This window comes from Ursus maritimus, unplaced genomic scaffold, assembly GCF_017311325.1.
Source record: "Ursus maritimus isolate PB19 unplaced genomic scaffold, ASM1731132v1 scaffold_21, whole genome shotgun sequence".
Taxonomy (NCBI): Eukaryota; Metazoa; Chordata; class Mammalia; order Carnivora; family Ursidae; genus Ursus; species Ursus maritimus.
The window spans coordinates 37,717,180-37,743,499 of NW_024424564.1; the positions used below are offsets into that span (position 1 = coordinate 37,717,180).

Sequence of the window (26,320 nt, forward strand, 5' to 3'; positions counted from 1 at the left end):
GAAAGAAAGAAAGAAAGAAAGAAAGAAAGAAAGAAAGAAAGAAAAAAAGAAAAAGAGGGGGGAGGGGAGGGAGGGAGGGATGGGAGGGAAGGAGGAAGGAAGGAAGAAAGGGAGAGAAAGAGAGAAAGGAAGGAAGGAAGGAAGGGAGAGAGAGAGGGAAGGAGGGAGGGAGGGAGGAAGGGAGGGAGGGAGGGGGGAGGAAGGAAAGGAGAAAAGAAAAGAATAGAATAAAAAAGAACAGAAAAACATGGCATGAAAGAAAAAAAACTTCTTGTTGACACTACTACTGTGCAGCAAAACTGTCATCAAATTCCATCTCTTTTGGATGTATAGATTCATCAACGACCTATTGAAACTGCTCCTATAATGTGTAATGGCTGGTTTTAGTAGCATAGGATAGATTTTTCATTTTTGTAACATTAGCAGAGACATTATTTATGAAGGTGGTTTCCTCAAGCATAAAACACTGTATAGTGGAAAAAAATAGAGCCTGAAATATTTTTATTGTAACTGATAGATTTAACATCTTGGCATAATATTACATTAGATGAATTACTTACTCAAGAAGATCTGGGTCTAGTCCTTCCGATATCATTTTGTTTCTTATTGCCATCACTGGAACACCCTAAGCAAAGGACATAAGATAATCAATTATTAAAAATGCCTCCTTCATAAAAACAGATAAATAGAACAATGAAGGAGAATTGAGAGCCCAGATATAAACCCAAATACAGATGGCCAACTAATATTTGACCAGGGAGCCAAAAATGGAGAAAAGAAAGTCTCTTTAATTGATGGTGCTGGGAAATTGGATAGTCAAATGTAACGGAAAGAAACCTAATCCCTAACACCACTTACAAAAATTAACTCAAAATGGATTAAAGACTTAAATGTAAAACCTGAAACCATGAAACTCCTAGAAGAAAACATTGGAAAAAAGCTTCTTGATATGGGTGGGAGTTGATAATGATTTTATGGAAATCACACCTAAAGCACGAGTAACAAAATACAAAATAAGTGAGACTGTATCAAACTAAAAAGCTTCTGCACAGCAAAAGAAACCATCAACAAAGTGAAAATAAAATACCTACATCAAAAACTAATGATGTACTGTATGGTGACTAACATATCATAATAAAAAAATAATAAAATAAAATACCTGTAGAATGGGAAAGAATATTTACGAACCATATAACTGATAAGAGGTTAGTATCCAAAATATACAAAGAACTCATTCAACTCAACAGCAAAATCTTAAATAATGCAATTTAAAAATGGGAAAAGGACCTGAGTGTGCATTTTCCAAAGATATATGAATGACCCAACACGTACACAAAAAGATGTTCAATATCCCTAGTTAATAGAGAAAATGCAAATCACAAACAATGAGATACCACCTCATGCCTGTTAGAATGGCCATCATTAAAAAGATAAGAGATAACAGATGCTGGCATGGATGTGAGCAAGGGAACCCTTGTATACTGTTAGTGGGACTGTAAATTGGTACAGCCACTATGGAAAACAATATGAAGATTACTCAAAAATTCAATATAGAACTACCATATCATCTAGCAATTCCAGGGCCGGGAATATATCCAAAGGAAATGAATCTACTAACTCAAAAAGAGATCTGTAGGTCCATTTTTGTAGCAGCATTGTTTATTATAGTCAAAACACAGAAACAACTTAAGTGTCCACCAATGGATGAATGGAGAAAGAAGCTATGGTATATAAACACACAATGGAATATTATTCAGCCATAAAAAATGAGAAAATCCTACCATTTATCACAGCATGGATGGACATTGAAAGCATTATGCTAAACACATAAGACAAATACTTTATGATCTCATTCTATGTGGAATCTAAAAGCAAAACAAAACTACCAAACTCAGAAAAAAAGAGACCAGATTTGTGGTTACTAGAGGCAAGGATGGGGAGGGGGGGTGGTATGAGGAAGGAAGGGGAATTGGAGAAAGGTGGTCAAAAGGAGAAACTTCCAGTTATAAGATAAAGAAGTAATAGGGATGTAATGTACAACATAATGAACTACAGCTAACACTGCTGTGTGATATATAGGAAACTTGTTCAGAGAATACATCCTAAGAATTCTCATCACAAGGAGAAATTTTTTTCTTTTCTTCTCACTGTATCTGTGTGAGATGATGGATGTTAACTAAACCTATTGTGGTAATCATTTCACAATATACGTAAATCAAACCATCATGCTGTATGCCTTAAACTTATACAGTGATGTATTTTAATTATTTCTCAATAAAACAAAAAAATTAAATGAATAGAAGCTAAAATAAAAAGCCTCCTTTAAAGGCCTCCACAAGGCCTAAAACAAGACCTTTTAGATGGCTCATATTTAAAATAGTTCTTATTTTGGTTTTATATTAGTATGGATGTAGCGCTTGAATAATCTAATAAGGTACACATTTCAACTGACTTAATGGAATCAGTGCTATCCAATATCACATAAGCCCAAATTAAATCATTTGAGCTTATCCATTACTAATTCTGCTGCAAACAAGTCAGATAATCACATTCTTACTCTTCTTATACCTCAAACAAACAAACAAACAAAAAAAAGGTTGATAACTTGAACGATTAAAACCTTGGCTGGGATGCACAATAAATACTTAACTAGAGTAAATGTCTTTTCAAATAAAGATTTCAGAGCTTTCTATTCTTAAGTATAGCTATGTTAATGTTCTTTTCATAAGCAAATGGTCCAATTCCATTTGGACACAAAGGTCAAATAAAATTCAAGAATTCTCCTGGGACTGTATTATACATCTTATCTACCCCAATATAAACACTAAATAATGATAATGCTAATAGTGTACAAGTCACAAAAACATTGAGAACATGTGAATCTCAAAATTCAGGATAAGAACAGAAAAACAATAAGAAAAGGATATGTCAGAAATAAATACATATTTACTTGAAAAGGCGACTGATTTGATGATAAACATTTACTAAAAAAGCTCACTTATAAAGCTCTAAGAGAAGAAGATGCAATCAAGTCTGCCAATTCCTGCTCTTCACATCATTCCAAAAGATGAGGAAACACTAATATGTGTTAAATTTGAGGACCTTCATTATATCACTTTCAAAAGTGGAATCACTGTGCTTTAAAAGGTTGTACACACAGTTGGGACCCTCTCTGTCATATCTCTTCATCCCATGTGGCAGAAAGGATAAGCTGAGCCAGAGTCCACGTGGGAAAAAGCTCAATCACTTTTCCATGGGTGCTGCACACTCTTCCCTTCAGGCCTTCCATGTCACTAGCCAGTTGTGTGACATTCAGTTTTGAACCCAAGGTATAGAAGAGGCCCCTTAGGAGCACTAATGCTCCAGGTCCAATTTCTCCCTAATAGGACTTTAATATTATCATCACCTTAATACAAATCTCATAAAGCTTGATACAAAAATAATTTGGCCTGTGTTCCAAAGGATGCATTCCAAAGGGATTTGCTGCTATGTTTCCAGTGATGTTGCTTAGAAAATTTGTTGTTTTGATATATTCTTCCTTAGGGGTTAAGGAACAGAGCTGGGTTTGTTAAACATCAAAAAGAAGTGTCCAATTTCTGATCTCCAAGAGACAAAGCTACTGGTGGTCTAAGTTGGACATGAGAGACCTCAAAACTGAAGTCTACTGAACTGTGGGATTATTTTTGGCAAGTGATAATGGCAGTTTGTCCAACATAAGTAATGAAGAAGAGAGAAGGCAGCCGTAAGTTTGATGTTCCAAAAAATCACGTCTGTATTTGCGTCACTGGAGAAAGTGTGTAAAGAAGCCACACTAATGAAATTATGATGGCAACACTAACAGTTACTAACTAGTTTCTTATATCACAAAAACTGAAGGTTGCCAATATTTACATTTATTATGTTAATGAAAGACAAGCTACTAAATTCTTTTATAAACCATGTTGAAGTTTTCCTAGTTTTAGATTAGAAGTGAAGAAAAAAAAAAAACCTTACTCAATCTAATAGAGATAAATGACTTTTCTTTTTTAAAGTAACAAAAAATGCTCCTTATACTTTAGTCTCTCCTCTCAGTTTATGACCTTGACTCACAACAATTCAGTTATGAAAGATGCAAAATATTATTATTTTTTCCTTACCTAGGTCAACAATTAAAAAAAAAGATCTGTTGAGTTGACAGTTGAATAGTACTTTTTTTACTTGCAGGGAGAGGGAATGAGTAGGACTTGAATAGATGCCAGGGGCTGGAAAAAAGGCAACTGGTCCTCTAATCAGGTTGTTTACTTAAATTTTAACTTAGTGAAATGGACTCAACCATTTCTTTGCTTTCTGATTTTCAATAGTGCTATCTTAAAAATATCTATCCTGCCTTTTATGAAATATATTAGAATAAAATCTTCAGGTGAAATATTCTATATAATAGATACTAAATGTTTACTGAACAAATCCTACCACAAAAGCAAGCACATGCTCAACGATCTTCTGGAAGTTTTCTGTGAAGGGATACAAAATTAATTTAAATAAATCTCTTAATCACTGTAAAATGAATATGGCTATCTAAAAAAAGGGAAGCTTTATTCCTAATGACTTGTACAGATTTAGAAAATGCTAGACTCTGATATTAACTCCAATACTGTTGCCATGAAGGGTCACTGATTTGAACCTAAATATTTGGGGGGGGGCAGCGGGGAGGGGAAACAGGTTCACATATCTTGACTAGTGCTATGTGGTTTATATGGAGCAAATAGTACATTCTTCCTTTTTCAATGATTATCTCAAGAGATAAGATAAGAATATATTTCTCACTGAGTGCCCATCAGATATCTTTAAAGATGAAGGAACAAATCACTGTAAAATGGACAAAATGACACTGGTCATGACTAGGATCCCAGGAAACTGGTAAAGTACATTTGTAAAAATAAATACATTAGCCAATAAATACTCCATGTGCCCTTTAGGAATGGGAACTAAAGTAAGCTTAAATGTCTATAAAGAAAAGCTTTTTATATAACATAAACCTTTTTATATAACATGATAAATATTAGGTGTAATGATCATGGTGCATTTTGTGTTTTCTTTGCATTTTGTAGCTACTCAAGTATTAGTTGATCTAAGAGTAATTTGGTGCTGTGGAAGAACCATTTTTTCCCTTCATTATAATGTAAAAATAATACCTAAAATGTAAAGACTTGCTTTGATAGGGTAATTAATTCTATGAATACTTCAGCTAAATTACAGCTTTGCTATACCACATTTAACTCAAATGATATTTGTTCTTTGAAATATGTATTCATTAAAATTTCCTAAATTTGATTATATTTCTACTTTCCAGGAATAAAACCTTAAAAAGAATTTCTATTACAAATTATTTTGGAATTCACTACCAAAATTAAAAGTGTAATAAGTTCAGATGGCCTTCTGTTCAGTTTTTGAAAATGTATTACTATATGTACCTATTCAAGGAGAATTAAAGAAATATCTCAAAATATGGCAATAAAAGCTATAAAGAATAGAATTCTTAGTAATTAATTATAAAGATGATTCTACTGATTGAAACCAAAAAATAGTCACTTCTGAACTAATTTTCCAATAGTGGTAATGTGTTTGAACTGGTATGTCATGAGTCTCATTCAACGCCCTTAGCGATCCATAGGTACCCATCGAAAGAGAGATGATCAGTATTAGCCATTCTGCGTGGCCAAAGAACCACAATGAAGGGCCCTGAATCTGATATCAGTGTGTCATCAGCACATGTTCTAACCAACTAACTGAATAAAAGTCACTTGTAAACTTGGGCTAGGAAAACAACAAGAAAAGTTGGGATGGTGTCTTATATTATGAAAAACTATGGTAAGATATATCTGGAGATATTTTTAAAAATTACAGTATCTCTTCAAGTAGAGAAATAATTTTCATTGATTTTTCTCAATAAAATTTAATATTTTGAAATCTATTTCCTTTTAAAACATACAGTTAACATATTAGCATTTTTTCTAAACTGTAAAACAATCCTTATCAAAAAATTAACTTACAAATGAAATTTTGTGTCCTACATCGCTATGATCCATTCAAGACAAATTATCTTCCACACAAGATCTGTCTACCCCATTATGAATGTTTACACTCTAAAATCCTTGTCAAATACGGTACTAAAATGTCTTCCTTAAGTTGATGGTCTCTAAAACCACTAAGACACTTCTCTGCCACCTGAGATGAGCCCACTTCCTTATTATAGTTCATTTGCTCCTCTGGTCTTTTACTTTTTCTCCCACTGCTAAACCATAATCGTTGACAAATTTATAGTTATGGTAAGAATCACAATATTTCCGAAAAGAGTAAATCTGAATAAATAACTACTTAATTTACATCACTATTATTTCCTACTCACAACTTTGGAAAACCGTTTTGTGAGGTCCCTTATTTCTGGTAGAATGGTTAGTAGCAAAGAAGATAAAAGGGGACTGAGAAATCAAAGTTGGGCGACTAAAAAATTATAGTCAGATCAAAGTAAAAGAACTATACCACACATTTCAGCCAAGTAAAAAAACTGTCATTGTTAGTATGTATCTTCCAAAGCTTCCTTAAGAACCTTAATAGTAGAGTACTGTTCTTTTTGTTGCAACTTCTAAAGAGTTACAGAGTTGTTTAAATGAGTTGGAATGAAAGATATGAAGTCTAAAGTTAAAACCATTTTTCTGCAAAATGCCCGTCTTTGTTGATTCCCATTTTATGTATCATTTAAAGGAGATTCCTATGAAATTTAAAACTATCTTAAGCTTATCCTCCAAAAGCTCCCTTCTCTGTGTTTGCTTAACTCCTTTTCCTTTCTTTTATGGGGAGAGGCATATAGAGGTATGGTGTTACAGTGAATTTAAGGCAGATGAAGTAAATTTTATTGGTACTCCACAAAATAAACTGAAATAAAGTATTAAATGTTTTGGCTTGAAAGGATTGTTTCAGATAGGCCACCCTATGTAAATTATTTTAGTTATGATACCAATGACACAAAAATATGACATGGTGAATAAATTCCTAAATATATTCTTTTCATACATCCTTTTATACTTAGGAAAAACTGATTTGGCAAATTTAGCATCCTAAATTTATTACCTTATCAATTATTTTTAAAAGATTATTTTGTATTCTCAATTATCTTATGTTCCATTTACTCCTCCTTTTAAATTGTTTTTAATTTAATTTTTAATTATCTGATATATTATTAAAAAACAAAAAATTCAAGTCTACAGCAGCCAGATATCCTCATATAACTCTAAGGGAGACTGACTTCTTAGTACACCAGTTTTTGGTATATGACTATTCTTTAAATATGATTGAGGATTCTAAATGTTCCTGGAGTTCACAGTTCAAAATGTATTTCTCCAGAGACTATAAGTACCATAAATAGAAATTGTTATGTTTCTGGAAAAAAACTCTTCAAATCAACATCTTCTTAGCAAATGATTGCCACAAAAGAAAACTAGACTCTGGAAACAAACTGAAGGGGGGGGGTGAGGGATGGGGTAACCGGGTGATGGGTATTAAGGAGGGCACGTGTGGGAATGAGCACTGGGTGTTACACACAACTAATGAATTGTTGAACACTACAACGAAAACTTATGATGTACTATATGCTGGCTAACTGAACATAATAAAAATAAATAAATAAAAAGAAAACTACCATGAAAAATATGTGCTTTCACTAGTAAAATATTCTAAGCTATATATTTATGGCAAAGTGGAATTAGAAAAAAATATATGGGGCATAGATAAGGTAGGTGCATAGACTATTACCAAATGGATACTGACAGCCATTTAACTTAGTAGTACCTGCCCACTACATGTTTTTCCTTCGGTATTCTAAGGAAAACGAGAAATCAGGTAAACAAATATATCAGGGAAAGCAAGAAATTTAAAACCTGAACTTAGCAATATTATTGTTTACTGTTCCCTAACAAACATATATAAGAAAAGGAAAACAGCAAAGAATAAACAAAAGGCCAACACATCATTTAAAATTAATACTTTTCAACATTAAATGTGTACATAGTATGACAGGCTCTGAACTCCCTAACTTTCCAGGCAACTTGGGGAGGGTTCAAAAGGCAGCCAAAATATTGAAAAATCCTAAGTGATTTTGAAATCATTGAAAAAATTGGGTATTTTAATGAAAATCTACAAACTTTTTGGGAAAGAGAAACACTTTCCAGTAAATCTGGCATGATAATTCTTCACACATGGTTTCCTTAGAGGCTAACCTCACTGACTTTAGCAGAGTAAGTAATTTTTTTTCCTTGGGCCAAAAATACAAAGGAGTTACCTATTTCTAGGTTTTCCAGATACTCAGGCTATGGAAGAGCACAGATAACACCTCAAGGGTTCCCAACTGATGGCTAACTGTCACAGTTTTCTGCTTTTGGGGAAATCTTTATCCAATCCTTTTTGCATTTGATATAACAAAGAATGTAAAGGAAGGAGGATAACTGTGGTTTCTTGAGTTCCATTTACCTCAATTCAAAGCTACCATTCTGCTAAGCTTTGCTTTTTTCTTTTAGTTGTAGTTAAATGGACCTGGCTGACCATTTAGTTGATGGGAAAGATAGAATATTTTCCCTTTTCAACTGGCAAAGTTGGCTAAATCGTGCAATTAATTAAATGGGCAAATGTTCACTTATATCTTTTCTTTATTCATCTTTATCCAAATTCATATGTGTAGGAAATCGATCATTATACATGCAGCTTTTATCTTCAATGCAGTGTGAGGCTAAAACACCACACTTTCGTTGTCCATGGCACCTCAATCATTATGCACTCAAAAAATACTGACTTTGATACTGAGCAGTAAACTTTAGGTATTATAAAGGAAACTAACCACCTGTTAGTATTTTAATACTTATAGAGTCAAAAAACAATGAAGAAAGAAATATCATATAGTTGTTAAACTAAATCTGTACCAGTGTTTTCCACAACTCTAACTATATATGAACCAGCAGCTCCTCCTTTTGACTACCCTGTTAATCAGTGATGAGGAACCTACCCTGGAACTCTCTAGACACGGGGAAGTCACACTGGGGTCATATTCCAAACAAGGTTTTAAAACCTTTAACTACTCTTAACTACTTTTACTATACCTTATCTAAAGAGTACTCTACTTGTACTCTTGATTATTTTTCCCAGATCTAAGGTGTGTAACTTCCTGATGAACATCTTTAATAATCAGTTGGAGATTCTTCATCCTTAGGTAATGGAAGTCACATTTCCCCAAGCCAACATCCACTGCTGGCAACAGATGCATCAGAACCACCAAAACCAAGATTATTCAATTCACATTTGAAGACAGCCAAAGAAAACAGAACTTTAAAAAAGTCCAAGTGTCTGAAGAGACTGTTTTGGCAAATATGGTTTCAAAAAATACAAGTCATTAGCTTAATGTGGAAGTCGGACTTTCCCAATGCACAATTTATTACTGGCAAAGGATTCACCAAGCTCTGCCAGTAAAAAGGGGAGAACTGTTGGAAAAGTGATCTATGTACACAATTCCAGTCAAGTTATAAAAGCAATATGTAATTTAGTAAAGGCTTGTGCTGCACTATTATGACAACAAACGTTAAATCAGAATCAAGTATCTGCCACATTTGGAACACAACACTATTACTCACTGAAAAATCTTGTGTAAAACTTGCTTAAAAAGGAAAAAAAAAATCAGAAAATGCCAGCAGGTGGTTCCAGGAACATTCATTAATAATGAGATCCAAATTTGGGGATCAATTAATAGATCATAAACCTAGAGGGAACTTCGAATCTCATTTTATGTATGAGGGAACTGAAGCCTTGAGAGGTGACAATGACCTGAACATGGTCACACAGGTCTGTATGACAAAGCTAAGAAACTATACCATGTTGCATCCCAGAAGTAGAATAAAGATCTAGGTGTAATTCTAGGCATTCAAATTGTGTCACAGAGAAACAACTCTTTTTTGGAAATGTAATCATTCTTCTACCTCACAGAGGGAAGTAATATAGGAGTGACAAAAAAAGGTAATGGAGACCAAAAAGCAAGATACTGTTTATTTCTCTGTGAACTGGTACTTGTGACACTTGAAAGATTCTGTTGGCTTCTGTTCAAAGAAGTTTATAATAGTTAAGCAGTTTTAATTGCCTGTTTATTTTTTTTTTGTTTTTTATTTTAAAATTTTATTTACATTTTGTTAGTTAACATACAGTGCAATATTGGAGTAGAATTCAGTGATTCATCACTTACATACAACACCCAGCGCTCATCACAACCAGTGCCTTACTTAATACCCATCCCCCATCCAGCCCATCCCCCACCCACCCCCCTCCACCAACCCTCAGTTTCTTCTCTATTGTTAAGTCACTTATAACTTGTTTCCCTCTCTCCTCTTTTTCTTTTTCCTCCTCCCATATGCTCAGCTGTTTTCTTTCTTAATTTCCACATATGAGTGAGATCATATGGTATTTGTCTTTCCTTGATGGACTTATCTCACTTGGCATAATATATTCTAGCTCCATCCACATCACTGCAAATGAATTGCCTAGTTTCTAAAACAGATTTGCACACATATTGCGTGGAGCACTGGGTGTTATATGCAAATAATAAATCATGGAACACTACATCAAAAACTAAGGATGTACTGTATGGTGACTAACATAACATTATAAAAAATTATTAAACAAACAAACAAACAAACAAACAAACAAACAAACAGATTTGCAGGCATGTGGCAAGTGAAGCAGGGCAAATACCAAAGCAGTACCTTCCAGGAGAAAGCTAGGACTCGGGAAGAGGAAGTTTGCATGGCAGCTTAGAAAGAAAACAAAAAAAAAAAAAAAAAAAAGACTAGTTCATCCTGATATCTAGGAAGCCTGAAAATAAAAAAAAAAAAGTCTGTAGGGGGACCTGGGTGGCTCAGTAGGTTAAGTGTCTGCCTTCACTCATGTCCTGATCTCAGGGTCTTGGAATCCAGCTCCACCTTGAGCCCAGCTAGGGCTCTCTGCTTCTCCCTCTGTGCGCTCTTGCTCCTGCTCTCACTCAAATAAAAAAATAAAATCTTTTAAAGAAATCTGTATTTGTAATTTGTAGGACTTTTTATGTCTTTCTATCTGAAGTGAGTGATTGCTACATGGATAGTCAACAAATTCAAGCTTTTACACTAGTGAAGAAGCTTAAAGGGTTTGAGAAATACTTGTCTATTCCCCGTCTTAGGAAGAATGAAATGGTTCAAGACAATAATTCAGGAAGGAAGCAAGAGAATAGATTACAAGAGGGTTGAGGGCCTAGTAAGTATTAAGAAACGAAGTGGAAGACTACTACACTTTGGAAAAGATAAGAAACAACATTAGTGGAATTATAGGTGCAAGACTCTGCTTATGGAGCAGCAACTCATATTTTTAAATGACAAAAATATAAAGGCAATTAAAAATGAAAGCAATCCTATTATTGTCCTTAAGAGGTGAGAGAACTTACAGCACTGTTAATTTTCTTTTGAGAGTATAGAAATGGTTATTTGGAGGATTTTAGGAGATTTTTATACTGTGGCTATGTAGCGATTTTTTCAGAAAGGCAGGTATTTTTGAGACCATTCTACCCTTTCTTTTGTTAATACAAATAATTCCCTACCTTCTAGATTGTAGGCTTCTAAAATTCAGCTTTTATAACACACTGCTACACGTTACAACGATGGATGTTGTTATACAACAATGGATGACAAACTACTCAAGATCATACCAATAGCCTAAGCACAACTCATCTCATGGATTATGCGGATATTAGTCTTTCTCTACATTAGTAACTAAAACCAATTTTTTTAAGGGGGGGTAGCAGGAGAAGGAGAGAGAATCTTAAGCAGGCCCCACACCCAGTGAGGAGCCCAAGGTGGAGCTTGATCTCACAATCCTGGGATCATGACCGGAGCCAAAATCAAGAGTCAGATGCTTAACTGACTGAGCCACCCAAGCACCCCAAAACCAAATTTAGTAGTGGGCAAATAAGAGAAACCTTAGTCATCCTATAAGGTTGAGAAAAATTGGGCATTTTAATAAAAATCTATAATTTTATTGGGAAAGTGAAACTTTCCAATAGAGATAAGGCGATTTCTAATGAAGCTACCCTCTCAAATTAGCTGAGGTTATCCCCCTTCATATAGTATGTGGTCAAATTCAATTTCTATCTAATCTCTCTGAATCTTATTTGTTCTCAGTCACACTCAAAGAACTAAACCACTTCAGCAGAATGAACAATTGAGTAGAAGACTAAGAAAATAGGAAGGCAATTTACTCTCCTGAAGTATAGAGATAAAAAGCTATCTAGATTCTTCCCACAGCATTTATAGAAACTGAATGAATCAATGATAAAGATTACAATGGGCCTCAAAAGACTCTTTTTACTGCTGTGAAGCCTTTTCTAAAGCAAGGCGGTATTGTCATCTGTTCTTCCAGTTAAAGTTATAGTTTTGTACAGATATTGATATAGGAAACACAACTAGCTATGTGCTGCCAAAGAACCATGTTAGATAATGCCATATAACACTAAAATGATTATACTCCTGGAAAAGTATTAAGTAGTTCAGAAGAACCAAAAGATTATGTTTAACAAGGCCCACATAGGCAAGATCAAGGGGCTTTAAACTGAAATCAAAGAATAAAAATAATCTTCAGTTAAAACTGTAAAACTATGAGTAATAATAATATGATAGGAGAAAAAAGAGAGTGGAAGAACTAGCAGTTAATTATTAAAAGCAGAAATATAAACAAATAGAAAACAAATCCAAGCCTAAAAAAAAAAAGTGTGTGTTTATATAGAGCAAACCTGCAATTATCAAAATAAGTAAATCTCAGGGACTGTTAACATTTAATGGAAAGGAATTCCTGAATGGGAGCTGGCATTTGAAAGGAGTGTCTTATAATGTTTTACAACAGAAGGTGGAAGATATCTATCTATCTATCTATCTATCTATCTATCTATCTATTATCTATCCATCCATCCATCCATCCATCCAACCATCCATCCATACACACACACACACACACACACACACACACACACACACAACACATATATGTAGATTCTTGAACATGGGATAAAGGAAGCCCCCCCAACTCCCTAACCAAGTGAGGCTAAAAGAAGGCAATAGTTGTATTATCAAATGGAGTTTGGTCACCTGACCAGATGGGAGGATTTAGATCAGACTTTCATAAAGCAAGTTGCAAACAAGTACAAGGATAAGATACAGCCATCATGGGGACATTAGCTATCCACACGTACTGGCAGCTTAATTTTGCTCAAATCAGAGCATCTGATAAATTCCTGTCACCTTGCTGAAAATTTCATCCTCCAACAGATGAAGGATGTAATGAAGGGAACTGGTTTAACTATTTCATATATAAATTTAAACAGAAGCTAAAACTGAATGATGATGCAGAAGTGACAGGAACTCTGGTACTGACCATGCCAAGGAAAGACAATCCTGCACATTGTCAAACACGTAACTACATTTGTGGTTGGATATTTTGACAGTCACTTATGATATTCTTAGGAAACAGGAAAAATAGTGAACTTATATGTCGCTTAATGACCATAATCCAATGAATAACGACTGGCAGATTCATATCAACCTTGAGGAAGACCTCTAGTTGGTCTATTCTTGATCTGGTCCTATAAAACATTTAAAATCAGTGACTTGAAGAAATAGTAATATATCTGTATGTTTCCAGGTGACATAAAGCTGGGAAGGAGAGTTAATATGCAGGATAAAATAATACAAACAACAAGTATTAATTGAGCACCTTTTATGAGTAAGATGTCAAAGTGAATGCAACAACGAGTCAAGATACAATACTTTCCCTCATGGTTCCTTTTCAACAGGGGCAATAAAAATATGTATAAATGATCAAAGAACAAGCTATGACGTGATAAGTTCCATAAAAAAACTTAAGTGGTTGGACAGATCACTGAAGGGAGATATTACTTCTAGCTTGAAGTGTTGGGGGGTTCAGAAGGAAGTATTCATAGGAACATGTCAGATGAGTAGAATTTGGACATGTAGTAATCAAGAGAAATCTAGATTCAGAGGTGGAAAAGTATGGAACTAATATTGAGAAGGGTTTGTGGTTTTGTCTGAAGAATGAAATGCAGGATAGGGAGAAGGAAACAAAAGTTGGGTAAGAAGAATCTGGGATTCAGGTTGGCACAATAAACTGAAAACAATAAAATTAAATTAAATTTAGATGAACTTGCAGTTTTAGGATGGCAGTGGAAAGATGTTGCTCCCCTTTTTCTTCTTGAAAATTATCCCCAAACAATTAGGCAAAAAGAAATAAAACACAAACACTAATTTTAATGTCTAAGAAGCATATATGAACCATACACATGGAAATTAAAAGCAGATAAAAGAGTGATTGATGACTTAGCATAGCAAAGGAAGGCCAAGACCATGTGCCAGAAGAGGGGATACCACAAAGAAGTAGCACTTCCAGAACCTTGGAAATGTTTAGGAATTAGAAACACACATACCAAGGGCAAAAGAGAGGCAAAGGACTGAAATCAGGAAAATTGGGCTAAAAACAGGAAAAGTCGGAGGCAGAAGAAATTGAGTCCCTACTCATACTCAGTGACACCAAGCAAAAGGTTTAGACTGAAGCTAAGCACCCAGCAATGCCATAGAATTAGATAGTTAAAAACAAAAACAAGAGCTATTATTTCTTGAATGTTTTAAAATAAAAAATATTTTAACGTTATATACAGTGTAAAATAGGTCTTAATCAAATAGCTCTTAATCAAAAGAGTTATTTTTCAGAATACGTATGCTCTAGCTCCAAGTCCCAACTTCATAGATTCTTATTTAGTATGGTGGGAATCAGTAACATGTTTTGACAATGTTTCTTAGTCTGAAAACCACTGAGCTGGTGTAAAAAAGAAATCTATCACCAAAACCTATCAAAAGGTAAAATGGCATAGAGGAAAGTGTAGGCATTTTTATTTATAGGTAAATACTATTTGCCAGGTATTGTTCTAGGCATTGTACAGTACACAAAAAATTCCCTACTCTCATAGAGTTGGTAAATAGCAATATAAGACACAAAGTATGTAAAATAGGTAGTATTTTATATCTTATTGGCCAGTTATATGAAGAAAAAACAGCAGGGAAGGGGTAAAAGGAATGGGGTCAGAGAGAAGGTAATATTTGAGTAAAAATCTGAAAAAAGTAGGGGAGCAAACCATCAAGATACCTGGTACAAAGTGTTTCAGGCAGAATAGCTGAGGTAAAGGGCCAAGAGAGGAGACTGTCTATGTATTTATGCAAGGAACATCAAACCAGCCTGGACAGCTGGAACAGAGTGAATGAAGATACGAGATCAAAAGGGTAATAGGGGAACTAAATTGTATAGGATCTCATAGGCTTGTGAAGGACTTTGGCTTTTATTCCTGGTGAGATGGTAAGCCATAGGATTAGAAAAATGAATATATAAAGAGTCATTTACACACACACACACACACACAATATATATATTTATGATTCTGAAAAACAATGGAATTTGTCTAAGTAATTAATAACAAAAATAAATAAGTCAAGTGATAAATAAATATAGATAAATAAATGGCTAAATAAATCTAGACATTTCCTAATATAGTACCTTAAAGTAAGTGTATATTAATAAATATTTGTGTAATAAATGGACAGTAAATTTATACCGAAAAGGAAAATAAGAGTTTTTGAACTTCGTAGGAAGTCAGAAGCACTGTATTAAGAATATAACAATTATCCTAAGATGTAGTCTTTTATCAAAGATTTCAAGGCATTTTTGTAGATATCATGAAGTAGATGTTCCTATTTCATATTTTATATATGTTAGGCAAGAAAAGACTAAATAAAAAGTCTTCCAGAGTCATCCTGAAACTTTTCCTCTTCTGTTTGAAAGAGTAAGACAGTTTTAACGGTCCATATTTTAAGCTTAGCAGAGCTTTACTGGGTTCTAGCTTTAAAAATTTATTTATCATAATTGATACTCAAACTAACCCTACTTTAATTCTTATAAAAGAACATTATATATTTTCATCTCAAAGTCTGGTTTATTTTTTTCTAAAGCCTATAACCCAGGGTTTTGGCTGTCAATAAAGAATTTTGAAAGTGACAAATTAATTTCTTCTGATAGCCAAGAAAAGTGAATGTACTTTCTTCTCCCCAATGTCACTTCTGTTGCTTCTAAATGAACCATTCTACTCTTTCTGTCAGATAGTATTTGTTTTTAAATTACTTGGGTGATAAATAATGTCATGGACAGCAAAACAAAACTGTTCTTCTTTAATATTAGTACTTCTTTTGCTTGAATTTTAGAAATACATTATTTTTTTAATTAGCCAAAAAATAATGAAGAGTTAGCTCCTTCAACCACTGCAACAGGACTTTCTACCAAAATGAAAAGAAATTAACTTCTGCTATTATCAGCAATTGTAGGTATTTTTGGTATCATACCATGTAATGATTTCTCAGGGAAAAAAATGAATTCTGAAGTCATATAATATTAAAAGCTCTACCTTAAATGGCCAAGAGACTTAAGCTCTTTTCTATGATCAAACCATTGAGAGATCAAATTTAGAATAAACATACATAAAACCCATTATTTGTACTAGCATACAGGAATTAAGCTAAAGCCATATGACTTAAGAAATAGTCCACTTTCATTCCTCTGATACATCCAAGATTTGCTGATAACTTTATGTAAAGCAAAAAAAATTTACATAAATTTACATTAAACTATGTTAATTTGAAGTGTGAGATCAATTTTAACTAGAAAGATTTGACCTCTGTTTACTTTTTATCAGGGCATTAATTAAACATAGGAAAGAAGTAAGAGAGTAGAAAACTTTGTCACTCAGTTTAGCAGTTTTTTCAGATAGAAAAAAATGACAATGAAACCTCTAGGGTTAAGAATTTCAAATGAGGCTGCTAGACAGAGAAGACAGACCAAATTAGCTTACCACTTGAACCATTTTGAGATATCTGGCATATCTTGGATCCTTGGCTACAGTTAAGATATTTTCTGGTGTTACTTCACTTTCCTGTGGTCCAGAGTCTTGTAAACTGTTCTGCTGTAGAGAGTATTGCGTGTAAATCTTTAGACAATTCATAGAAGGGGTCCATTATGTTACTTAAAAAGGGATGTATCTTTTTATAATTCTAAAGCAATCAATATCAGAAAAAAATCATTTCTAAATTTAAATAACAATAATTATGGGATATATGTTTCCAAATATTTACAAATACTTAAATATGATTTCAGAGGAAGTTCCACTTAATATCAACTTATATTGTTCCTTAAAAATGCAAATATATTCATGGCATTAAAAAATATTAGAATTCTGCTTTAGTTGTCCCCAGAGTGTCAATATAAAACATGAATTATAGATGGACATATTATTTTAATAAAATTTTTAATAAGGCTAATAAAACTATTTGATTTGCCAATTGTTCAACTCTAGCAGACAGTAAATTAATTTTCTAGGTATCTACCATTTAGACAATTGAATTCCTCACTTATTAAATAATTTTACTCTAAGTGTATATGGCTAATCTTAGCCATATCTTAGAAAGCAATACATGGAGAATCTGTGGAAGAGAAGCCCATTTTTCAGACAAAATTATCTAGTTTTGTATCTTTCAGCTCATACTGATGGAACTATTGATGTTAATCTACTTACAATAAAGAATATTGGGGAATGGTCTTTTTAGATAAAAGTGCTTTTATCATATAGGCAATTCTCACTTTGCATGGTACTGTGTTAAATGAAAATTGTCCATATTGGAATCCTGTCCTAACTAAAATGCAAAGTTAGAACTGTCAACCTGAACATTTAGAGTAAGCTTACTTTTGGGATTCTTACTCCTTATCTATAAATTAGCATTACAAGGAAGTTCCTTAACAGAATGAAATCAATTGTATGTCTACATGTCTATGCTGAAATGTAGATAAATCAAGAAATACCTTTAAATATTCGTAGGTTTTAGAATATGAATGTGAAGTATATATTAAGGTTTTCCTCAGATAATTCAAATATAAATTAAACCTGTTGAAAACTCTGAAGCAAATAAAACATCAAAAAATCCCTTAGGTTTCTCCCGTTATATGACACTAAGTATACAAAAGTGAATATACATATACATTATTCATGTTTAAAATACATAAATACAAAAAGTCTAAAACATTCAATTAAATAAAAAATTCGAACAAGACCCAAGTATGCTATTTAAAAAAATTATGGACAATAAACTCATACAATAGCACAATGGAACAAATGAGAATTAATTACACATAGGACCAGCGAATTTCAAAACTCAGCCTTAACTTTGCCTAATAACCAAGATCTCAACAAAGTTTAATTATGTCAGCTCTTATACCTTTGCTATTTGAATGACCCGTTAAATTCTCTATCATATCTCTCAACTGTCCTTCATTTTATTCTCAATCTCAATCTGCACAATTGGATGTTCTATTGTGAATAATGATAAAATCTGAACCATGAAATTAAAGTTGCAGAAAAATCAGTATGCAAACCTTGGGTCTTTGATTCATATAGAAATTGAAATGAATGAGTGATTAAAAAAGTACATGAATATCCTTTATCAGGTTAAGTGAGTTGACTGTAATGCCGGTGGAAATTCTGTGTTAAGCACTACTTAAGTCCATTTCAAAATACATTACATAAAAAAATAACAAAAACAATGGAGAAGAAATAAGTTGATTTGAATATTAAGAACACGCTGAACAGGTATTTTATTAAGCTACTCAACATGCAACTTGATCACAATTTTTCAAACCCAGGAAGCCAACAGATCTTCATAAATTCTCCAAATGAATTAATATATAGTTTTTAAATAACACTGCCAAAATACACCAGATTATTCTGAATTTTAGAAAATTTAGCTGTGATTACTTGTAATCAATTTTTTGAGACAAACAGGCAGGACCAATACAACTGCATAAGTTTTAAAATACATATTATAGATGGCATTTTTAATAACACCTGAAAAAATTAATATTCAAAATTAGACAGATACCACTTAAACATAAGAGGGCTAATAACCACTGAAGAATAACAACTAGGTAGAGTGAAAACATTTTCCTAGTATTTTTTATACATGCCTTATTTTAGAAAAACATGGTCCATATTTAATTGAAAAGACCTTGTGAAGTTAAATTCCTCTAAAACAACTGGATTTTTTTCTTGTATATTATATATATTCCAGTGGCCATCATAATACAATTTGCAATATTAATTAAATGGATGTTAAATTTTCTAATATCTAATTGTTAAGTAAATGGTCATCTATTTCATTCCCCTAAAACATATAACTAAATGTATGGCTCCTCCCATATCCTCATACCATGTGTGTTCAATATATTTAATGAATTCAACACAGGTGCTGGAGTGTGTAGTATAGCAGATAAGAGCAAGGACTCTTGGCACTGGATTGCCTGGGTTAAAATTGCAGTTCTTACACTTGTTCTTTTGACGTTCAGCAATTAACTTAACCTTTGTGTATATCATCCACACATCTGTGAAGTAGCAGTGATAATACAGTATTTACTTCATAGGGCTGTTGTGATAATTAAATGAGTTAATTTCTGAAAAGCATTCAGAAGCATGCCTGGGAGGTACACAGTAAGCACCCTCTGCATGTTAGTCCTTTTCGTCACAGCCAATGTAATCATAACCTAAAAAATATCCTGTGAAAAGTATCTCCAGGTACAAATGCAGAATCTCATATAGCTAAGAAGTCTATTTGTTCAGTATTACTAGACAGACCACTATTTTAGTGATTACTTTATTTTGAATTTTAATACCTCACTGAGATACACTAGAGACTGTCTATTCTGCAACAATGAGAATTTTTATTTCTTGACATAGAAAGTAATATAAAATTTAAATGTATCCAGGGCATAAATGAACATTAAGACATAAGAACAAAATGTAAAGCGTGGCTCTTACTAGGATGCTGATTTAAACAAATCAACTCCAAAACTACACTTTTTAGATACTTGATATTTCTAGATCAGTATTTCTCAAATTTTAAGAGGCTACGAGTCACCTAGGGATCTTATTATAATATAGATTCTGATTCAGTAGGTCTGGGATGGGACCTGAGATTCTGTGTTTCTGAGAAGGCCCCTCAGGTGATGCCCACGTTGCTGGTGTCCAGAGCAATCTTTGAGTAACAAGGGGTTAGATCACACTTGGGAATTACTGTTAATTATATTGTGTATGATAAAGGCATTGTGGTTATACAAGAAAATGCCAGAACTTTTCAGAGATGCTTAAGGAATTACACAGCTGTGAAATGATATGATGCTTGGGATTCACTTTAGCAAGTGACAAAAAAGATAAGTGAAGCAAATCTTTACTGGAGAATCCGGGTAATGGGCATTTAGTTATTCATTGTACTATTCTATTTTTGTGTGTGTTTGAAGGTTTTTGTAATAAAACATTTTAAAAGTATCTTCTTATAATAATGTAGGAAAAATGTCCATAGTGAACTTAAAGAACATTATTACGTTCAAGATTTCTCTTAGTCCTGTGTACAGTTTCTCTTTTACAGGCAAAGAAAATATTAACTTTAGGGAGTTCTTCGAAATAACAGTTAACTTTTTTTCAAACTTCCTTTTCTATCGCAAGGTTTTAAAATGTTACTATTCAAAGTTTTACATCTTTATTTAACTTCTTCCTTCAAAACTGCTGCTAGGTTTGTCTGGTTTAACCAAGAAAATCTGCTCATGTTTCCTGGAACTTAAATATTTACCTGTAATTTCTCTGAAGTGGTTTCAGAATGTGATTCTTTTGTGATACCAGTGACGCTTACAGGAGATACTTCAAATGTGACTTCATCTAGGCCTGGGATAGATGACAACTGAGAAAAGAAAATTAATGTTGGCATATGAAGATAATATCAGCTGTTTAACTGCTGTAACTTCCTACGTGTGTGTTTTAGATAGCTATCTTGAGTTTTTAAGCCTATAGAAATAGTGTTTATAAAATATCATCTTTGGTGTCTGAAATTCTCCATGCCATAAACTATTTAAAAGTGAAAGGCATTCACAAATAAAATATTTTTGAATAATTTCTCATAAATCTAACTTCACTCATAACCATTCTTTTCCCAGGAATTATTTTAAAAAACATAAGGAATCCTAGTGTAAGAAATAAAAACATGGAGTCAAATTGCCTAGGTTTAAGTCACAAGCTATGTGACCGTCTATAAATCTCCCTAGATATCAATTTTCTCCCCTGTAAAGTGGGGATAAGAAAATTTACCTCACAAAGTTGTTGTAAAAATTTTTATTAAACATATTTTGTAGGAAAAAAAAAAGTCCCTTGCAGCACATTTTAAGTTTGAATTATCTGGGAACTGACAAAACTCTTTTCATCAAATTTTAATGTCTGACATAGCTCATTATTTTTTTCTTTCTTTAAACATTTACCACCAAATGTTACTAAAATGTGTTATTTTTCATAGACAAAAGATGGGCATGCTGTCAGTGGTTATGTATTTCAAGTTGGATTTGCCAGATCCAGGCAAACCCTCTTTTCTGATTTTATTCTGATATCAGTGATAGACATCTGTCAATGTTTGGATAACTTTAGGGATTAATTTTATGGCTATGGAAATAATTAAGGCTAACTTGTCCATACAGTATCTTAACTTGTGACTATGGACTCTAACTCAAGAATTCCCCAAATATTAAAATAAGGCACATACTCACACTGAAGAATCATGAAAAAAAAATGGTAATAAGATTTGAAGCAGCAATATTCATTGAGAACTGCTGAATATTTCAAGTAGGTATGGCTGCTAGGAGAATATGTTCAACATGGTCAAGGCCAGGTATGCCAAATTTTCCAAGCTACAGAAATGTTCTGAGAGAAATATAGTGGCTGAAGTCCACAAACTAGACATTCTGATCCTTATGCTAAAGCTTTAGCCATTTTACTTCCCCATAAATCTTCAAAAAGTATTTTTTCAGATTAATTTTTTTGATAAAAGGACAAAGTCATAAAAATATACTAGGGTCTCCATTATCTTATAATCAGGGAAAACACAAAACTGCAAGCTTTCAAATCAAAACTCCTTTCTATTTTTGCTAGTTATATTGTGTAATTTCTGACATCAAAATTGGTATTCTTCATTAGCATTCAATATATTTGCAAAAGAAAACAGCTGATATTTTCTGCAAATTTTGCTCTGGAGGCATCTGAAGTTTTACACAATTTTTACTGTATTATCAAATGATTACTATTAAGATAACTGTGAATTTTCCATCAAATGAAGTGAACTACATAACACCCCGATTTGTTAACATCTTACTCACATGATTTTGACTAGAATAATGAAAGAAATTTCAATTCACGTGTACATTTAAACAAACTCAGTTAACAGTTCATAAGGAGTATCATTTTCTTTGCAATTATAATGAATTAAAAATAAAAAAAACACACTGTACCACCTCATGGATGCAGGAGCTAAACTGAATTCATTCTCAAATGCAATTAAAGTATGACTGAGAAAGTAGTATATGTGGAGCAAAGTTTATACTATAAATTATTCAGAAATACAAACCTTTGCATCTAAAATATTGAGAGTTGTTTCAATTTGCTGGATACGAAGAGAAAGGTCTGCCAGTTTCTGGAAAAGAAAGATTAGAACAAGAGAATAAAGTCTGACTGAAATGAACTGTTAACAGGATAACAAAGGGCAGATTTGAAAATAATAATAAAAAAAAACCCTATGGTTTAAATATTAGTCATTTTCTATTACATGATTCTCTTATTTATATGAGTAGGAATGGGAGTGCAAGGATTCTGTTATCTTCATTAGCACGTTTCATGGCTACTTTATAAAACTGTATTCACGGATAAGCAAAAATTATCTTATAAGCCTTATCAAAGTCATTATGAGAGCCATAATCAGTCTGGGGCCAGAATGTAAACTTCTTCCAGAACAGAGATTTTTGTTCACTGTTATATCCCGCCTGCCCAGAACAGTACCTGAAACTTAACAGGAGTCTAATAATTATTTGTTGATGAATGAAGGAATTCTTCATAGAAAACAAGAATAAATATTAGCTCAACATAGCCTGGAACAAGATCTGTCTTTTTAAGTTATTTAAATGAGTATATACAATTAGTATATACAATTAGTTTCAACTTTAAATTTTTTAGGTTTGAAAATTAAAAGAAGATGAAATTAGAAGATGAGCCAGTTCATGTTGGAAAGAAATAAAAGAAAGAGAGAAAAAAAACCCAGAGTACTAAAAAGCAAAAGGAAACAACCTACCATCAAAATCCAAGATAAAACAGAACCAAAAGCTTACCATGCTCTAGTTATTCTGTACAATTAAATTACCCGTATGTGTGTGTACTATTTACAGCCACACAAATAAAAGTAACATCATAAAATATGATCCATAAGAGCATTTACTTAAAACTCCCTAATCCTAAACATTATTATACTCAGTGATACAGCCCAAGAGCAGTTGGCCCATTTACTAGTGGCAGATGTGCAGCATTCTGACGGCTTTCTGGGATATTATCAAGATCCTGACTAACTCCTAAGCAGAATTTTAACACCCCAAGAAATGGTCATTTTGCCCACAGTTGGAGTTAGAGCTTCTTCACAAACACTTTTTTTTTTTTTAAGATTTTATTTATTTATTTGACAGAGAGACAGCCAGCGAGAGAGGGAACATGAGCAGGGGGAGTGGGAGAGGAAGAAGCAGGCTCCCAGCAGAGGAGCCTGATGCGGGGCTCGATCCCAGAACACCAGGATCGCGCCCTGAGCCGAAGGCAGACGCTTAATGACTGTACTACCCAGGTGCCCCTTCACAGACACTTTTAAGATGAGCACCCTGGTATATACAAAGCTGTAGTTTAGAAATAAAATATTAGAATCTAGTTTTTAAAAAAAGCACACATTTTATTTATTTATTTTAGAGAGAGGAGAGAGAGAGAGAGAGAGAGAGCACAAGTGGGAGGGGCAGGGAAGGAGGGAGAGAGAATCTCAGGCAGACTACGTACCCAGTGCAGAGCCCAACTTGGGGCCTGATCTCATGACCCTGAGACCACAACCTGAGCCAAAACCAAAAGTCAGAGGTTCAAGAAACTGTGCCACCCAGGCCCTGTAGAATCCAGTTTTAAATGACACTCAAAGTTAAGTTTAACTTTGATTTCTAGCATTTATTTGTTCACATAAGGTTTTATGTAAACATAAATACAGGTTTATAAAACATATGAATGAATTCCTCTTCAAATTATAAGTGTTTTCCTGGAAATCATGGAAATTAAATTTTTGCAAATTTCATCAGTCTTTTAATTCATTAGAGAAGCTTAGTAACTGCAGAAATCCTAGAACAAATTAACTTGTAAAGTGAGATACTTTCTAGCTTATCGAAAAATATTATATTGGTTTGATTAAAATAAACACAGAAAAAGATGAATTAAAAAATAATTTTTGTTTAGGTATATTTATATAAATGTACTTTTATTTATTTATTTAGACAGCATGCCCCCTTGAAGGGGGTAAAGTGGGAGTGGCAAAAGGAGAGGGAGAGAGAAACTTAAGCAGGCTCCACGCCCAGTAAGGAGCCTAACACATGACCCTGAGATCATGACCTAAGCCAAAATCAAGTCAGATGCTTAACTGACTGAGCCACCCAGGCACTCCTATATAAATGTACTTTGAAGCAATAATCATCATCATTGTTAACATCTGAGCATTTACCTTACTATGCTACACTGTGTATGCAACATATCATTTGAAATCTCACACCAAATGTATAAAGAAGGAACTTTAAAGAAGAGAAAACTGAGTTTTCATACAAGTAAAATAATCTGAACTCAAACACTCCAACTCCAGACACTATTTTTGAAAGAATTTTACACTGTTTGAAAGAATTATACATTGTTAAAACATGATGCCATAGACTCTGGGTGATGACAATGTGTCAATGTAAATTGTAACAAATGTACCACACTGGTGGGGATGTTGATAATGGGGGAGGTTGTGCTCTGTGAACTCAAGAATGCAAGGATTATATGGGAACTCAACCCCTTCTGCTCAGTTTTGCTGTGAACCTAAAACTTTTCCAAAAAAGATAAAGCTTATTAACTAAAAAAAAAAAAAAAAAAAAGACAAAAACAAAAAACAAAAACAAAATCCCAAAACATAATTAAAAAAACACCAAGATGGAAAATTCCCAGGCATTGCATAGATAGAATGTTATTCAAAGTTAATAAGTAATCAATCCACTTCTCACAAAGACTAAGATGCTACTGTGCTAAAAAAAGGAATCAAATTATCCTGATCTAATTTCCCAAAATAGATGCTGTTTATCTGGAATTATTTAAAAAACTTTTCAGGGTTAGATCATACAACTAAATTGTCCTTAAATGGGTACTTAAATATTCACACAGGATAGGTTAAGGATTTTAATACAAGATTTGGTAAATAAGAAAATGAAAAAATTTTTATTTGGAAAAGTACTTATTGATAAGGAAGACTTAAAGAGGCTTAAAAAAAGATTGTACTTTCTAGAGCAGTAATTCTCATTTTTTTTTTTGGATACAGGTTTTTCTAGTATTATCACCCTTTTGCTTTGGGACTCATTTTATCCATTCTCATCTATGATTATCAAAACCTCACGAAAATGAAATGACCTGTTTTTTTAAATAAAACAAGGTTATATGAATGATTTATTCGTGCAGGACATTAACACTGATCTAAACATCAATATATTTTAATTTATAATAATTTATTTCAATATCTTTGACATCTAATAACAACTATATAGTGATGTATAAGGAAGTAACTAATTTAATAATAAAAAAAGATCTATGATTTCTACTGGAAGGGTCACTACTGTGATTTTTGTTGACTGAATTTATCTAAAGATTTTATTTATTTATTTATTTATTTATTTACTTACTTACTTACTTACTTACTTACTTCCTTATTTATTGCATGTGAGCGGGAGTAGGGATAGAGGGAGAGAGAGAATCTCAAGCGGACTCCATGCTGAGCATGGGGCCGGACATGGGGCTTGATCCCATGACCCTGAGATCATGACCTGAGCAAAAACCAAGAGTCAGACACTTAACTGAGCCACCCACATTCCCTTTGTTGACTAAATTTTTAAAAATGTGAAATTGAAGTTAGAGGTAAATAAAAATAAAAATATAGGGTTTTTTTCCCTATCCAAGTTCAGGTACCCCAAGCTTAGAAACAGGATAAAAATGATTTTCTCAAAATCAGATCAA

The 26,320-nt window shown here is 33.2% G+C and overlaps 1 protein-coding gene across 2 annotated transcripts in view; it reads right to left on the reverse strand.

Annotated features, from left to right (window-relative positions):
- WASHC3 (WASH complex subunit 3) overlaps window positions 1-26,320 on the reverse strand; it is a 45,169-nt gene that overhangs the window by 13,130 nt on the left and 5,719 nt on the right. The window contains exons 3-6 of one of the 2 annotated variants that reach the window (XM_040637380.1): window positions 22,626-22,691; window positions 20,811-20,918; window positions 16,994-17,101; window positions 561-625 (exon numbers count right to left, since the gene is read on the reverse strand). In XM_040637380.1, coding sequence (XP_040493314.1) covers window positions 561-625; window positions 16,994-17,101; window positions 20,811-20,918; window positions 22,626-22,691 — 347 coding nt within the window. Of the gene's footprint in view, window positions 1-560; window positions 626-16,993; window positions 17,105-20,810; window positions 20,919-22,625; window positions 22,692-26,320 lie in introns of both variants that reach the window. The other variant, XM_008705703.2, reaches the window with a different exon arrangement.